This window comes from Rana temporaria, chromosome 6 (assembly GCF_905171775.1).
Source record: "Rana temporaria chromosome 6, aRanTem1.1, whole genome shotgun sequence".
NCBI lineage: Eukaryota > Metazoa > Chordata > Amphibia > Anura > Ranidae > Rana > Rana temporaria.
The window spans coordinates 1371809-1389215 of record NC_053494.1 but is presented as its reverse complement, the minus strand read 5'-3'; the positions used below and the strand labels follow the sequence as shown (position 1 = coordinate 1389215).

At 51.8% G+C, this 17407-nt stretch overlaps 1 protein-coding gene across 1 annotated transcript in view; it reads left to right on the top strand.

Annotated features, from left to right (window-relative positions):
- LOC120942725 overlaps positions 1–8344 on the top strand; it is a 28559-nt gene extending 20215 nt beyond the window's left edge. Inside the window, exons 11-13 of the mRNA XM_040355650.1 lie at positions 1249–1364; positions 5569–5652; positions 8131–8344. Of these exons, the coding sequence (XP_040211584.1) occupies positions 1249–1364; positions 5569–5652; positions 8131–8246 (316 nt within the window). The 3' untranslated portion in view covers positions 8247–8344. The remainder of the gene's footprint in view (positions 1–1248; positions 1365–5568; positions 5653–8130) is intronic.
- The last annotated feature ends 9063 nt before the right edge of the window (positions 8345–17407 follow it).

Genomic DNA, 17407 nt, shown 5'->3' with positions numbered 1-17407 from the left:
CCTAAACACACAGGTCAACTGGATTGTACCACTTCAGAAATACAATAATAAAGAAATTGTAGTTACAGTGGGTTGCCACTAGATGTCAGCACAAACAAATTGTATACATGACACAATGAAATCCAATGCAATGGTGATGGATGATACAGGACAAGTGTTCCAAATCAAGCATGTAGATCTCATACTGATAATAAAGTGATAATTAAAAAAACTAAAAATATTATAATATTAAAGTGACCTTTATAGGAAGGTCCCATCACTGATCCCTGACTGACCCCTGACTGACCCCTGACTGATCCCTGACTGACCCCTGACTGACCCCTGACTGATCCCTGACTGACCCCTGACTGACCCCTGACTGACCCCTGACTGATCCCTGACTGACCCCTGACTGACCCCTGACTGATCCCTGACTGACCCCTGACTGACCCCTGACTGACCCCTGACTGACCCCTGACTGATCCCTGACTGACCCCTGACTGATCCCTGACTGACCCCTGACTGACCCCTGACTGATCCCTGACTGACCCCTGACTGATCCCTGACTGACCCCTGACTGATCCCTGACTGACCCCTGACTGATCCCTGACTGACCCCTGACTGATCCCTGACTGATCCCTGACTGACCCCTGACTGACCCCTGACTGATCCCTGACTGACCCCTGACTGATCCCTGACTGACCCCTGACTGATCCCTGACTGATCCCTGACTGACCCCTGACTGATCCCTGACTGATCCCTGACTGACCCCTGACTGACCCCTGACTTACCCCTGACTGATCCCTGACTGACCCCTGACTGACCCCTGACTGACCCCTGACTGATCCCTGACTGATCCCTGACTGACCCCTGACTGATCCCTGACTGACCCCTGACTGATCCCTGACTGACCCCTGACTGACCCCTGACTGATCCCTGACTGATCCCTGACTGACCCCGGACTGATCCCTGACTGACCCCTGACTGATCCCTGACTGATCCCTGACTGACCCCTGACTGACCACTGACTGACCCCTGACTGACCCCTGACTGATCCCTGACTGACCACTGACTGACCCCTGACTGACCCCTGACTGATCCCTGACTGACCCCTGACTGATCCCTGACTGATGCCTGTTCTAGTCATGAACTGGTTAAACTTTTATGAAAATCTCCAGAATCCCCCCAAAAGTTGAACAATATCTCCGGGGTTCCTTTACTGTGATTCTGGTCATTGCCTCAGACTGATTGTAAGACATTTCCTTTCAGGTCAGCCCTGCGGGGCGCGGTGTCCGCAGCTCTGGGCGTGGCTCTCTGGAAGGTGACGGTCTTACCGCAGACCACGGAAGAGGACTCCTGTCTACGGGTCCAATTTTTTGTCATCGGTAAAGTCATTCAGATTGCCTGGGTCAAAAGTATAAAAAAAAAATATTCAAAAATGTCTGTCCCTCCTCCTGACGCTCTCTTTTCTGTCTCCCCCGACTCTCTCTCTTTCTTGGCTCTTTTTTTAATGTCTCTCTCTCTCTCTGTCTATATATCCTGGTTCTCTCTCCTTACTCTCTTTCTTCTGTCTCCCCTGACTCTCTCTCCCCGGACTCTCTCTCCCCTGACTCTCTCTCCCCTGACTCTCTCTCCCCTGACTTTCTCTCCCCTGACTCTCTCTTCTGTCCCTCTCTCTTGGCTCTTTCTCCGATATCTTATGGATCCCTCTCGTATATCTCCTTGCTCTCTCCCCACTCTCTTCTGAATCTCTTTCCTGGCTCTCTCAGCCTTGACTCTCTTTTTCTCTCTCTTGATTTTCTTTCCTGACTCTCTGTCTCCTTTGTTTCCTGGCTCTTTCTCCTAACTCTCTCTTTTATGATTGTCTCTCTCCTGACTCACTCTCCAGTCTCTTTTGGCTCTATCTCCGGACTCTCTCTCCTGTCTCTCTTAACTCTGAATCTCATGACGCTCCTGTCTCTCTCTCCTGACTCTCTCTCTCTCTCTCTCCTGTCTCTCTCTCTCTCTCTCCTGTCTCTCTCTCTCCTTTCTCTCTCTCTTCTGGCTCTCTCTATCTTTTCTGACTCTCTCTCCTATCACTCTCATTCCTTACACTCTCTCTTCAGGCTCTGTCTCCTGACTTTCTTTCCTGGCACCCTCTCTCCCAGTTCTCTCTCTCCCGATTTTCTCTCCATACTCTATCTCTCCTGGCTCTCTCTCTCCTGGCTCTCTCTCTCCTGATTCTCTCTCCATGCTCTCTCCCCTGTAAGGCCCCGTACACACGACCGAGTTTCTCGGCAGAATTCAGCCAGAAACTCGGTCGGAGCCGTATTCTGCCGAGAAACTCGGTGGTGTGTACACTTTTCAGCGTGTTCTCTATTTCCTCGTTGTTCAATGAGGAAAGTTGGCCGGCCGAGATCCTCGGCGGCTTCACACAGAACTCGACGAGGAACTCGATGTGTTTGGCATGTCGAGTTCCTCGGGCGTGTGTACGGGGCCTCACTTTCTCTTTCCTGTCTTTCTCTCTCTCCTGGCTCTAAGTTTCCCCCCCCCCCCCCTCTATCCAGCGATGAGCCTATCCATTACTCAACCTGCTCTTTCCAGAGGGGCGTGCCTCCTCCACTCTCCTCCATCACTCCTCCGCTCTCCTCCATCACTCCTCAGTCCAGTAGAGCATCCCACCATCATTTCACCTGCTCTTTCCAGAGGGGCGTGCCTCCTCCACTCTCCTCCATCACCCCTCAGTCCAGTAGAGCATCCCACCATCATTTCACCTGCTCTTTCCAGAGGAGCGTGCCTCCTCCACTCTCCTCCATCACCCCTCAGTCCAGTAGAGCATCCCACCATCATTTCACCTGCTCTTTCCAGAGGAGCGTGCCTCCTCCACTCTCCTCCATCACCCCTCAGTCCAGTAGAGCATCCCACCATCATTTCACCTGCTCTTTCCAGAGGAGCGTGCCTCCTCCACTCTCCTCCATCACCCCTCAGTCCAGTAGAGCATCCCACCATCATTTCACCTGCTCTTTCCAGAGGGGTGTGCCTCCTCCACTCTCCTCCATCACCCCTCAGTCCAGTAGAGCATCCCACCATCATTTCACCTGCTCTTTCCAGAGGGGTGTGCCTCCTCCACTCTCCTCCATCACCCCTCAGTCCAGTAGAGCATCCCACCATCATTTCACCTGCTCTTTCCAGAGGGGCGTGCCTCCTCCACTCTCCTCCATCACCCCTCAGTCCAGTAGAGCATCCCACCATCATTTCACCTGCTCTTTCCAGAGGGGTGTGCCTCCTCCACTCTCCTCCATCACCCCTCAGTCCAGTAGAGCATCCCACCATCATTTCACCTGCTCTTTCCAGAGGAGCGTGCCTCCTCCACTCTCCTCCATCACTCCTCCGCTCTCCTCCATCACTCCTCCGCTCTCCTCCATCACTCCTCCACTCTCCTCCATCACTCCTCCACTCTCCTCCATCACCCCTCCACTCTCCTCCATCACCCCTCGGTCCAGTAGAGCATCCCACCATCATTTCACCTGCTCTTTCCAGAGGGGTGTGCCTCCTCCACTCTCCTCCATCACCCCTCAGTCCAGTAGAGCATCCCACCATCATTTCACCTGCTCTTTCCAGAGGGGTGTGCCTCCTCCACTCTCCTCCATCACCCCTCAGTCCAGTAGAGCATCCCACCATCATTTCACCTGCTCTTTCCAGAGGGGCGTGCCTCCTCCACTCTCCTCCATCACTCCTCAGTCCAGTAGAGCATCCCACCATCATTTCACCTGCTCTTTCCAGAGGGGTGTGCCTCCTCCACTCTCCTCCATCACCCCTCAGTCCAGTAGAGCATCCCACCATCATTTCACCTGCTCTTTCCAGAGGGGCGTGCCTCCTCCACTCTCCTCCATCACTCCTCAGTCCAGTAGAGCATCCCACCATCATTTCACCTGCTCTTTCCAGAGGGGCGTGCCTCCTCCACTCTCCTCCATCACTCCTCCGCTCTCCTCCATCACTCCTCCGCTCTCCTCCATCACTCCTCCACTCTCCTCCATCACTCCTCCACTCTCCTCCATCACCCCTCCACTCTCCTCCATCACCCCTCGGTCCAGTAGAGCATCCCACCATCATTTCACCTGCTCTTTCCAGAGGGGTGTGCCTCCTCCACTCTCCTCCATCACCCCTCAGTCCAGTAGAGCATCCCACCATCATTTCACCTGCTCTTTCCAGAGGGGCGTGCCTCCTCCACTCTCCTCCGTCACCCCTCGGTCCAGTAGAGCATCCCACCATCATTTCACCTGCTCTTTCCAGAGGGGCGTGCCTCCTCCACTCTCCTCCATCACCCCTCAGTCCAGTAGAGCATCCCACCATCATTTCACCTGCTCTTTCCAGAGGAGCGTGCCTCCTCCACTCTCCTCCATCACCCCTCAGTCCAGTAGAGCATCCCACCATCATTTCACCTGCTCTTTCCAGAGGAGCGTGCCTCCTCCACTCTCCTCCATCACCCCTCAGTCCAGTAGAGCATCCCACCATCATTTCACCTGCTCTTTCCAGAGGGGTGTGCCTCCTCCACTCTCCTCCATCACCCCTCAGTCCAGTAGAGCATCCCACCATCATTTCACCTGCTCTTTCCAGAGGAGCGTGCCTCCTCCACTCTCCTCCATCACTCCTCAGTCCAGTAGAGCATCCCACCATCATTTCACCTGCTCTTTCCAGAGGGGCGTGCCTCCTCCACTCTCCTCCATCACCCCTCAGTCCAGTAGAGCATCCCACCATCATTTCACCTGCTCTTTCCAGAGGTGCACACTTACAGCACTCCAAACCTCCATCTCTCTACCTCCTTTGTCCTTCACTCCACCTGCTTTCTAGGGAAGTACACTTCACCCTGACCCCCCCAGGGGCCCCCAGGGGCCACACCACCTCCCTTCTTCTCTCTCCCCACCGGCCTGTCTGACAACAGTGGAAGAATGCGTTCCTCTCATTTCAACACGTTTGATCACATGGATGTCTGTCTGGATTTACACGTCTCATCTGGAGATTATCCTGACAATGAGAGATAATCGCCTCTCTTGATGAGTGGAGGGCGGCGGCCATCTTTATTTGTCGGTGACACAATGACATTCATAATACGTTTAATCTGCAAGGGGCAGAGTGCTGAGTGACAGCGGCAGGAAGTCACAATCCTCCGGGACATCGAACCTATCCTTATCATTGCGTAATGTAATATACACTATATTGTCAAAAGTATTGGGACGCCGGCCTTTACTCACACATGACCCCACAGTCTTAGTCCGGAGGGTTCAATATTGAGTTGGCTCCGCCCTTTGCAGCTATAACACCTTCACCTCTTCTGGGAAGGCCGTCCACAAGGTTTATGGGTGTGTCTATGGGAAGGCCGCCCACAAGGTTTAGGAGGGTGTCTATGGGAATGTTTGACCATTCTTCCAGAAGAGTATTTGGGAGGTCAGGCACTGATGTTGGAGGAGAAGACCTGGTTCTATTGGGTTGAGGTCAGGACTCTGTGCATGCCAGTCAAGTTCGTCCACCCCAAAATCGCTCATCCATGTCTTTATGGACCTCTCTTTCCACCATGTTCACCGTCCATTCACCACCAATCTGTCTCCACAGGGTATAATGACGCCTCCAACCTGAATGCACTGCAAGCCCAGGAATCCCTGGGGCCGTTCTGTACTTCAACCCTCTGCTGTCCAGGTAATGCCTCACTCTATTATCCCTTCCCCCTCTACATGCAAAAATATCCTCTTCTCTCATCCAATCAGACCCTAACATACCAACACCCCAACATGACCCTTCCATACCTCCACCCCAACGTGACCCTTCCATACCTCCACTCAACATGACCCTTCCATACCTCCACCCCAACATGACCCTTCCAAACCTCCACCCCAACGTGACCCTTCCGTACCTCCACCCAACATGACCCTTCCATACCTCCACCCAACATGACCCTTCCATACCTCCACCCCAACATGACCCTTCCATACCTCCACCCCAACGTGACCCTTCCAAACCTCCACCCAACATGACCCTTCCATACCGCCACCCCAACATGACCCTTCCATACCTCCACCCCAACATGACCCTTCCATACCCCCACCCCAACGTGACCCTTCCATACCCCCACCCCAACATGACCCTTCCATACTTCCACCCCAACATGACCCTTCCGTACCTCAAACCCAACATGACCCTTCCATACCTCCACCCCAACATGACCCTTCCGTACCTCCACCCAACATGACCCTTCCGTACCTCCACCCAACATGGCTCTTCCATACCTCCACCCCAACATGACCCTTCCAAACCTCCACACCAACGTGACCCTTCCGTACCTCCACCCAACATGACCCTTACATACCTCCACCCCAACATGACCCTTCCATACCCCCACCCCAACATGACCCTTCCATACTTCCACCCCAACATGACCCTTCCGTACCTCAAACCCAACATGACCCTTCCATACCTCCACCCCAACATGACCCTTCCATACCTCCACCCCAACATGACCCTTCCGTACCTCCACCCAACATGAGCCTTCCGTACCTCCACCCAACATGGCTCTTCCATACCTCCACCCCAACATGACCCTTCCATACCTCCACCCCAACATGAGCCTTCCATACCTCCACCCCAACATGACCCTTCCATACCCCCACCCCAACATGACCCTTCCATACCTCCTCCCCAACATGACCCTTCCATACCTCCACCCAACATGACCCTTCCAAACCTCCACCCAACGTGACCCTTCCATACCTCCACCCCAACATGACCCTTCCATACCTCCACCCCAACATGACCCTTTCATACCTCCACCCAACATGACCCTTCCAAACCTCCACCCCCAACGTGACCCTTCCAAACCTCCACCCAACATGACCCTTCCATACCTCCACCCCAACAAGACCCTTCCAAACCTCCACCCCAACATGACCCTTTCATACCTCCACCCCAACATGACCCTTCCAAACCTCCACCCAACATGACCCTTCCATACCTCCACCCGAACATGACCCTTCCATATCTCCACACAACATGACCCTTCCAAACCTCCACCCAACATGACCCTTCCATACCTCCACCCGAACATGACCCTTCCATATCTCCACACAACATGACCCTTCCATACCTCCACCCAACATGACCCTTCCATACCTCCACCCCAACATGACCCTTCCATAACTCCACCCCAACATGACCCTTCCATACCTCCAACCCAATATGACCCTTCCATACCCTCACCCCAACATGACCCTTCCATACCTCCACCCCAACATGACCCTTCCATACCCCCACCAAAGATGACCCTTCCAAACCTCCACCCCAACATGACTCTTCCATACCTCCACCCCAACATGAGCCTTCCATACCTCCACCCCAACATGACCATTCCATACCCCCACCCCAACATGACCCTTCCATACCTCCACCCCAACATGACCCTTCCAAACCTCCACCCAACATGACCCTTCCATACCTCCACCCAACATGACCCTTCCATACCTCCACCCAACATGACCCTTTCTTACCTTCACCCCAACATGACCCTTCCATACCTCCACTCAACATGACCCTTCCATACCTCCACCCCAACATGACACTTCCGTACCTCCACCCCAACATGACCCTTCCAAACCTCCACCCCAACATGATCCTTCCATACCTCCACCCAACATGACCCTTCCATACCTCCAACCCAACATGACCCTTCCGTACCTCCACCCCAACATGACCCTTCCATACCTCCACCCCAACATGACCCTTCCATACCTCCACTCAACATGACCCTTCCATACCTCCAACCCAACATGACCCTTCCTTACCTCCAACCCAACATGACCCTTCCATACCTCCACCCAACATGACCCTTTCATACCTCCACCCCAACATGACCCTTTCATACCTCCACCCCAACATGACCCTTCCATACCTCCAACCAAACATGACCCTTCCGTACCTCCACCCAACATGGCTCTTCCATACCTCCACCCAACATGACCCTACCATACCTCCACCCCAACATGACCCTTCCTCATGTTCACCCTGAAATACCTAATTCTAATCTCCATCCTAAAGCACCAACGTTTTGCCTTCAACCAAAAACAATGTCCCCTTACTTGCACCCTGTGTTGCCCCACCCTCATGTATCATTGTTGTGTTTTTTAGGGCCGAAGAAGCCTTCTGGATCAAATGCCTCTGGGATCTCCACCTCTATCTTCCTGATAATTGCTTCCCTTGTCCTGTCTCAGCTCTTATTGGTCAATCTCACACATGAGAAATAAGGGGGGCGGGGCTGTGACCAGATTTATGTCTTCAATTATTCTAGAGGAAGTCCTGATCACCTTTTATACTGAGATGTGTCTGTACAATGGGGGGGGGGGAGGGGAGGGGAGGGGCCAATGCTCAGTCATGTGATCTGTGTAGGATGTATAAAAGTTATGTCTAATAAAGGTTTTCATGTTATCACCAACAAGAAGCATAAAGTTGTCTTTTCTTCAGGGGAAATTCGTCTTCCTGATGGGACGGGATGGGGGCTCCTGTGAATAGAAAAATAATTTAACCCCTTACTGAAGGCTCACGCCGGCCCTTTAAGGGTTTGTAATGCTGGAGGCTTTCCAGTCATGTGATCACTGTGATTGGCCGCCACAGTAATTATGTGATTAAGGGACCAGCTCCTGATTGTTGAGCTTTTGTTGAGATTGTTGAGCTTTTGGTGACAGTGCAGTCACAGTGCTGTGGGCGTGGCATTGTGGAGCACCTGTGCGCTTCACCATACATCTGCATGACCAGCAGGAAGAGGATTTCCCTGAGAAGTGGTTCTGATTGGCTGGAGCCCCAAACACTAAAATTTCATATCATTCATAACACGTTGTTATCATTTCAGAAAGCGTCTTCAGTCTTCAGATTTGTAACTTTCTGTGAAATAATGGCTGGTGATCCTGCCATGAAGGTCCAGGTATCATCACAGGTCACACATTGCATGGTCACCATCAGGAAACCCCGCCCCCTGAGAAATGTCATCACTGAAGTGTATGGAGACAGAAAGTGGCTGCACAGAGGCTGCACCCCCCTTCCGCAACTCCCCCACCCCCTCCCGACCTTCTGCAATCCCCACCCCCTCCTGACCTTCCACAACTTCTCCACCCCCTCCCGACCTTCCACAACTTCTCCACCCCCTCCCGACCTTCCACAACTTCTCCACCCCCTCCCGACCTTCCACAACTTCTCCACCCCCTCCCGACCTTCCACAACTTCTCCACCCCCTCCCGACCTTCCGCAACTTCTCCACCCCCTCCTGACCTTCCACAACTTCTCCACCCCCTCCCGACCTTCCACAACTTCTCCACCCCCTCCCAACCTTCCGCAACTTCTCCACCCCCTCCCGACCTTCTGCAACTCCCCACCTCCTCCTGACCTTCCGCAACTCCCCCACCCCCTCCCGACCTTCTGCAACTCCCCACCCCCTCCTGACCTTCCGCAACTCCCCACCCCTCCTGACCTTCCGCAACTCCCCCACCCCCTCCTGACCTTCTGCAATCCCCACCCCCTCCCGACCTTTCAGAACTCCCCCACCCCCTCCCGACCTTCTGCAACCCCCACCCCCTCCCGATCTTCTGCAACTCCCCCACCCCCACCTAGCCTTCTGCAACCCCCCCACCCCTCCCGACCTTCCGCAACTCCCCCACCCCCTCCCGACCTTCTGCAACTCCCCACCCCCTCCTGACCTTCCGCAACTCCCCACCCCTCCTGACCTTCCGCAACTCCCCCACCCCCTCCTGACCTTCTGCAATCCCCACCCCCTCCCGACCTTTCAGAACTCCCCCACCCCCTCCCGACCTTCTGCAACCCCCACCCCCTCCCGATCTTCTGCAACTCCCCCACCCCCACCTAGCCTTCTGCAACCCCCCCACCCCTCCCGACCTTCTGTAACTCCCCCACCCCCTCCTGACCTTCTGCAAACCCCCCACCCCCACCTAGCCTTCTGCAACCCCCCCCCACCCCCTCCCGACCTTCTGCAACTCCCCCACCCTCTCCTGACCTTCTGCAAACCCCCCACCCCCACCTAGCCTTCTGCAACACCCCCCCCCACCCCTCCCGACCTTCTGCAACTCCCCCACCCTCTCCTGACCTTCTGCAACCCCCCCACCCCCACCTAGCCTTCTGCAACTCCCCCACCCTCTCCCGACCTTCTGCAGCCCCCCATCCCCTCCCGACCTTCTGCAACCCTCCACCCCTTCCTGACCTACTGCAACCCCCCATCCCCCTCATGACCTTCTGCAACCCCCCACCCCTTCCTGACCTTCTGCAACTCCCACACCCCTCCCGACCTTCTGCACCCCCCCCCCCCCACCCTCTCCTGACCTTCTGCAAACCCCCCACCCCCACCTAGCCTTCTGCACCCCCCCCCCCCACCCCCTGCCGACCTTCTGCAACTCCCCCACCCTCTCCTGACCTTCTGCAAACCCCCCACCCCCACCTAGCCTTCTGCAACCCCCCCACCCCCTCCCGACCTTCTGCAACTCCCCCACCCCTCCTGACCTTCTGCAAACCCCCCACCCCCACCTAGCCTTCTGCAACCCCCCCAGCCCCTCCCGACCTTCTGCAACTCCCCCACCCTCTCCTGACCTTCTGCAAATCCCCCACCCCCACCTAGCCTTCTGCAACACCCCCCCCCCCCCACCCCTCCCGACCTTCTGCAACTCCCCCACCCTCTCCTGACCTTCTGCAAATCCCCCACCCCCACCTAGCCTTCTGCAACCCCCCCACCCCCTCCCGACCTTCTGCAACTCCCCCACCCCCTCCTGACCTTCTGCAAACCCCCCACCCCCACCTAGCCTTCTGCAACCCCTCCCCCCACCCCCTCCCGACCTTCTGCAACTCCCCCACCCCCTCCTGACCTTCTGCAAACCCCCCACCCCCACCTAGCCTTCTGCAACTCCCCCACCCTCTCCCGACCTTCTGCAACCCCCCACCCTCTCCTGACCTTCTGCAAACCCCCCACCCCCACCTAGCCTTCTGCAACTCCCCCACCCTCTCCCGACCTTCTGCAACTCCCCCACCCCTTCCTGACCTTCTGCAACCCCCCCCCCACCCCCTCCCGACCTTCTGCAACTCCCCCACCCTCTCCCGACCTTCTGCAACCCCCCAACCCCCTTCTGACCTTCTACAAACCCCCCACCCCTTCCTGACCTTCTGCAACTCCCCCTCCTGACCTTCTGCAACCCCGCATCCCCTCCCATTCAAAGATAGAGAAGTTGTAAATATGCTGATACAAAGTAACATTGTTTATAAACATTGATCAGAAAGGAGATAGAGAGATACAAAGTAACATTGTTTATAAACATTGATCAGACGGGAGATAGAGAGATACAAAGTAACATTGTTTATAAACATTGATCAGACTGGAGATAGAGAGATACAAAGTAACATTGTTTATAAACATTGATCAGACAGGAGAGAGAGAGATACAAAGTAACATTGTTTATAAACATTGATCAGACAGGAGATAGAGAGATACAAAGTAACATTGTTTATAAACATTGATCAGACGGGAGAGAGAGATACAAAGTAACATTGTTTATAAACATTGATCAGACGGGAGAGAGAGATACAAAGTAACATTGTTTATAAACATTGATCAGACGGGAGAGAGAGATACAAAGTAACATTGTTTATAAACATTGATCAGACGGGAGATAGAGAGATACAAAGTAACATTGTTTATAAACATTGATCAGACAGGAGATAGAGAGATACAAAGTAACATTGTTTATAAACATTGATCAGACGGGAGATAGAGATACAAAGTAACATTGTTTATAAACATTGATCAGACGGGAGATAGAGATACAAAGTAACATTGTTTATAAACATTGATCAGACAGGAGATAGAGAGATACAAAGTAACATTGTTTATAAACATTGATCAGACAGGAGATAGAGAGATACAAAGTAACATTGTTTATAAACATTGATCAGACGGGAGATAGAGATACAAAGTAACATTGTTTATAAACATTGATCAGACAGGAGATAGAAATACAAAGTAACATTGTTTATAAACATTGATCAGACGGGAGATAGAGAGATACAAAGTAACATTGTTTATAAACATTGATCAGACGGGAGATAGAGAGATACAAAGTAACATTGTTTATAAACATCGATCAGACGGGAGATAGAGAGATACAAAGTAACATTGTTTATAAACATTGATCAGACGGGAGATGGAGAGATACAAAGTAACATTGTTTATAAACATCGATCAGACGGGAGAGAGAGAGATACAAAGTAACATTGTTTATAAACATTGATCAGACAGGAGATAGAGAGATACAAAGTAACATTGTTTATAAACATCGATCAGACGAGAGATAGAGATACAAAGTAACATTGTTTATAAACATTGATCAGACGGGAGATAGAGAGATACAAAGTAACATTGTTTATAAACATCGATCAGACGAGAGATAGAGATACAAAGTAACATTGTTTATAAACATTGATCAGACAGGAGATAGAGAGATACAAAGTAACATTGTTTATAAACATCGATCAGACGAGAGATAGAGATACAAAGTAACATTGTTTATAAACATTGATCCGACAGGAGAGAGAGAGATACAAAGTAACATTGTTTATAAACATTGATCAGACAGGAGATAGAGAGATACAAAGTAACATTGTTTATAAACATTGATCAGACGGGAGATAGAGATACAAAGTAACATTGTTTATAAACATTGATCAGACGGGAGATAGAGAGATACAAAGTAACATTGTTTATAAACATCGATCAGACGGGAGAGAGAGATACAAAGTAACATTGTTTATAAACATTGATCAGACAGGAGAGAGAGAGATACAAAGTAACATTGTTTATAAACATTGATCAGACAGGAGAGATAGAGAGATACAAAGTAACATTGTTTATAAACATTGCTCAGCCTCTGTAGAGACGCTGTGTTTTCTCCTGTGGTACCCTCGGGCGGGGTGTCGGTTACCCTCGGGCGGGGTGTCGCGGATTAGCGTCGGTAACGCTCTGACATGACGATATAAATAAACATCTTTCAGGAAGCCGCAGGCCGGGACACGCTCGGAGATTTCCAGGTGGCCGACCTCCAACTAATCCCTACTCCGCCCTAATCCGGTCCCACCGCATATCATTCCCTCTCCATCACAGGGACGGGCCCCGAACAACACCGGGGACACAAAGGGACCCGATCCCCTCGTCACCGCCGACTCCTCCGCTGCGCCATTCCGAGGCCCCGCCCCTTATCCAGATTACAATAATACAAAGATTATTGAAGGCGAGATGAACATTCCGCAAGAACAGCCGAATAGATACGTTCCGTGTTCTGCCGGCATGCTGCAGGGGGCGCTGTCCCTGTGTGTGGAAGCAGGGGTCTCTCTGAAGATGTCTGACACACCCCCCTTAGAGTTCTCCAATCAGCACAGCTCATACTCTCTGCTGATAGAAGACTCCTAGTACACTCTATGACCAAAAGTATTGGGACGCCTGCCTTTCCACACACATTATATGACCAAAAGTATTGGGACGCCTGCCTTTCCACACACACTATGGGCTAGATTCAGAGAGAGATACGACGGCGTATCTCCTGATATCTCCTGATACGCCGTCGTATCTCTGAGTGAGGCCCGTCGTATCTATGCGCCTGATTCATAGAATCAGTTACGCATAAATATGCCTAAGATCCGACAGGCGTAACTGTGTTACACTGTCGGATCTTAACTGCAATTTAAAAATGGCCGCTGGGGGCGTTCTCGCTAATTTACGCCGAGGATATGTAAATCAGCGAAATACGCCAATTCACGAACGTACGCGGGCCCGACGCAGTCACTTTACGTCGTTTACGTAAGCGTTTTCCCGGCGTATACTTACCCCTTCTTCTATGAGATGCAGCCAATGTTAAGTATGGCCGTCGTTCCCGCGTCAATTTTTTTTTTTTTTACGTCGTTTGCGTGCGTTGATTCTCCAACGCGCTGGATGCAAGTTACGCTCACGCCGAAACCAATGACGTCCTAGCGACGTGATTGGGAGCAATGCACGCCGGGAAAATTTGCGGACGGCGCATGCGCATTTAAATCAGCGCGGGGATGCGCCTGATTTAAATGCTAAACTCCCCCTAGCCGTGAAATTTGAATTCTGCCGGGGGATTTACGATACGCCGCCGCAAATTTGGAGGTAAGTGTTTTGTGAATTAACCACTTTCCTCTAAAACTTGCGGCAGCGGATCTTAAATCACATAGGTTACGCGGATCTAAAGATCCGCTGATCTAAAGATCCGCTGATCTATCTGAATCTGGCCTTATATGACCAAAAGTATTGAGACGCCTGCCTTTCCACACACTATATGACCAAAAGTATTGAGACGCCTGCCTTTCCACACACACAATGGGCTAGATTCAGAGAGAGATACGACGGCGTATCTCCTGATACGCCATCGTATCTCTGAGTGAGGCCCGTCGTATCTATGCGCCTGGTTCATAGAATCAGTTACGCATAAATATGCCTAAGATCCAATAGGCGTAACTGTGTTACACTGTCGGATCTTAACTGCAATTTAAAAATGGCCGCTGGGGGCGTTCTCGCTAATTTACGCCGAGGATATGTAAATCAGCGAGATACGCCAATTCACGAACGTACGCGGGCCCGACGCAGTCACTTTACGTCGTTTACGTAAGCGTTTTCCCAGCGTATACTTACCCCTGCTTCTATCAGGTGTAGCCAATGTTAAGTATGGGCGTCGTTCCCGCGTCAAATTTTTTTTTTTACGTCGTTTGCGTGCGTTGATTCTCCAACGCGCTGGACGCAAGTTACGCTCACGCCGAAACCAATGACGTCCTAGCGACGTAATTGGGAGCAATGCACGCCGGAAAAATTTGCGGACGGCGCATGCGCATTTAAATCGGCGCGGGGACGCGCCTGATTTAAATGCTACACTCCCCCTAGCCGCGGAATTTGAATTCCGCCGGGGGATTTAAGATACGCCGCCGCAAGTTTGGAGGTAAGTGTTTTGTGAATTAACCACTTGCCTCTAAAACTTGCGGCGGCGGATCTTAAATCACATAGGTTACGCGGATCTAAAGATCCGCTGATCTAAAGATCCGCTGATCTATCTGAATCTGGCCTTATATGACCAAAAGTATTGAGACGCCTGCCTTTTCACACACTATATGACCAAAAGTATTGAGACACCTGCCTTTACACATACATTATGCAGCACTACCCCCGAAGGAGCTGCTGATTAGTTTTGGGTCTACTCTCTTACCTATCCACCCCTCTAATAGGCTCAAACCCTCCCTTGGCACACCAGACAAATGCAAATGTATTGCGAGCCCCCGGCTGGGCTAAGACCCCAATAACACATGTGAAATATACAATGACATGTGATAGTGTTGTTACCTTCTTCTGAATGCAGTCCTCAGGAGCAAACACACCTCACACAATCAATATAGTAAACCAAGGGTGACTTTACTTGGCATGTAATAAGAAAGATAAAAGATCAAACAACAGATTAACTATACAAATGTGTACATTGCTGACTCTGCAAGGGCCCTCTGCAAGAGTCAATAAGAGCCAAACACAAATGTTAACGTTCTGAAGTCTGAAAGTGGCTATGAATAGTCTATGCTCACGAGCTCCCCCTAGTGGGCAATCCCTTTAAGTGCAACCGCTAGTAATCTTGACCAGGCCTGGTTTGGATAAGAAGGTTCCTCAGCGGTGAAGTCTATTTGTAAATTTGTTGGTGCACGTCAACTTATTTGTAATCCAAAGGGTATTCAGGCTCAGTTAAAGGGGTATGAGAAGTATAGGGGGCTTGTGAACCGATCCCATCGGTCAACTTGGCTAGCGTGACTCTCAGATGTTAGGTCTCTGGGGTGGATCGGTAAACAGTACGCTGCTCCGATATGTGGAGCGCTACGAGTCACAAGGCTGAGGTAGTATGGAAAACTTGGGCAAGTGCCCTCTCATCCGAGCAGGCCTAGTCCGCCTGAGCTCCTCACAAAAGTTACGCTGATCGGTGGCCACTCTGCAACGCACAGTCTCCGGTATCCCGCTCTCCACTGTTACAATCGTCAGCTGGTTAGTATCCCCGGTCTCTTGGAAGCACGAGCGGGAGGCACTTGATCTTTTCCCTCTCCGGATGGCTGGCCTTCCGGTGGATCCCGGCTCAGGCTTCAGGCCTAGCTGCTTGGCTGGAGTGCTCTCCCTCGTTCCGCAGAGGGAAGAATTCAGCTCCTCCCCGCCTTTAAGTAACCTCCCCCATAAAGCTGTGCGGGGGTGCAATGTTCTCTGGGAAGCCAATGCATTATGGGAACCGTAGTCTATTTCTACTAATGTCAAGGGAGTCCTTCTCTCCTAATGCTTCAAATCCCACAATGCATTGCTTTAGGAAAAAATAAACACATATATACAACGTGTCCTCTGTATCAGAGGGTGGTGGTCTCTCTCTATAAACAGGTAGTCTTCTATCGGAGGGTGGTGGTCTTTCTTTATAGACAAGTAGTCTCGTATCAGAGGGTGGTGGTCTTTCTTTATAGACAAGTAGTCTCGTATCAGAGGGTGGGGGTCTTTCTTTATAGACAGGTAGTCTTCTATCGGAGGGTGGTGGTCTTTCTTTATAGACAGGTAGTCTCGTATCAGAGGGTGGTGGTCTTTCTTTATAGACAGGTAGTCTTCTATCGGAGGGTGGTGGTCTTTCTTTATAGACAAGTAGTCTCGTATCAGAGGGTGGTGGTCTTTCTTTATAGACAGGTAGTCTTCTATCGGAGGGTGGTGGTCTTTCTTTATAGACAGGTAGTCTTCTATCAATGGGTGGTGGTCTCTGTCTATAGAAAAGTAGTCTTCTATCAGAGGGTGGGGGTCAGAGGCATTGCTAGGCTGGTGCAGGCCGCACCCGGGGTGACACGCGCTGCCCTGATTGGCTGTGCCTCGCGCCGCTGTGTACCTCAGCGACACGGACCGAAGCTGCCTCCTCCTCTCTGTTTACATCCACAGAGGAGGAGGAGCCTGTGCTCGAGGGACACATAGTGTGTGTATCTGTCAGTGCTGTTTCTCAGGTATGTAAGGGGGGTCTGCATTGAGGGGGGTCTGTAATGCTGGGGGGTCTGCACTTTGGTTGGGTTGTCTGAACTAATAGGGGGGTCTGCACTGATGGAGGGGGTCTATATTGATGGTGGAGTCTGTAGTTAGTGGGGGGGTCTGTACTGAGGGAGGGGGTCTGTACTTAGTGAGAGGGGTCTGTACTGCGGGAGGGGGGTCTGTAGTTAGTGGAGGGGGTCTGTACTGCGGGAGGGAGGTCTGTACTGAGGGGGGACTATAGTTGGTGGGGGGGTGACACCATTTTATTTCGCACCGGGTGACACCAACCCTAGTGACGCTACTGGTGGTGGTCTCTCTTTATAGTCAGGTAGTCTC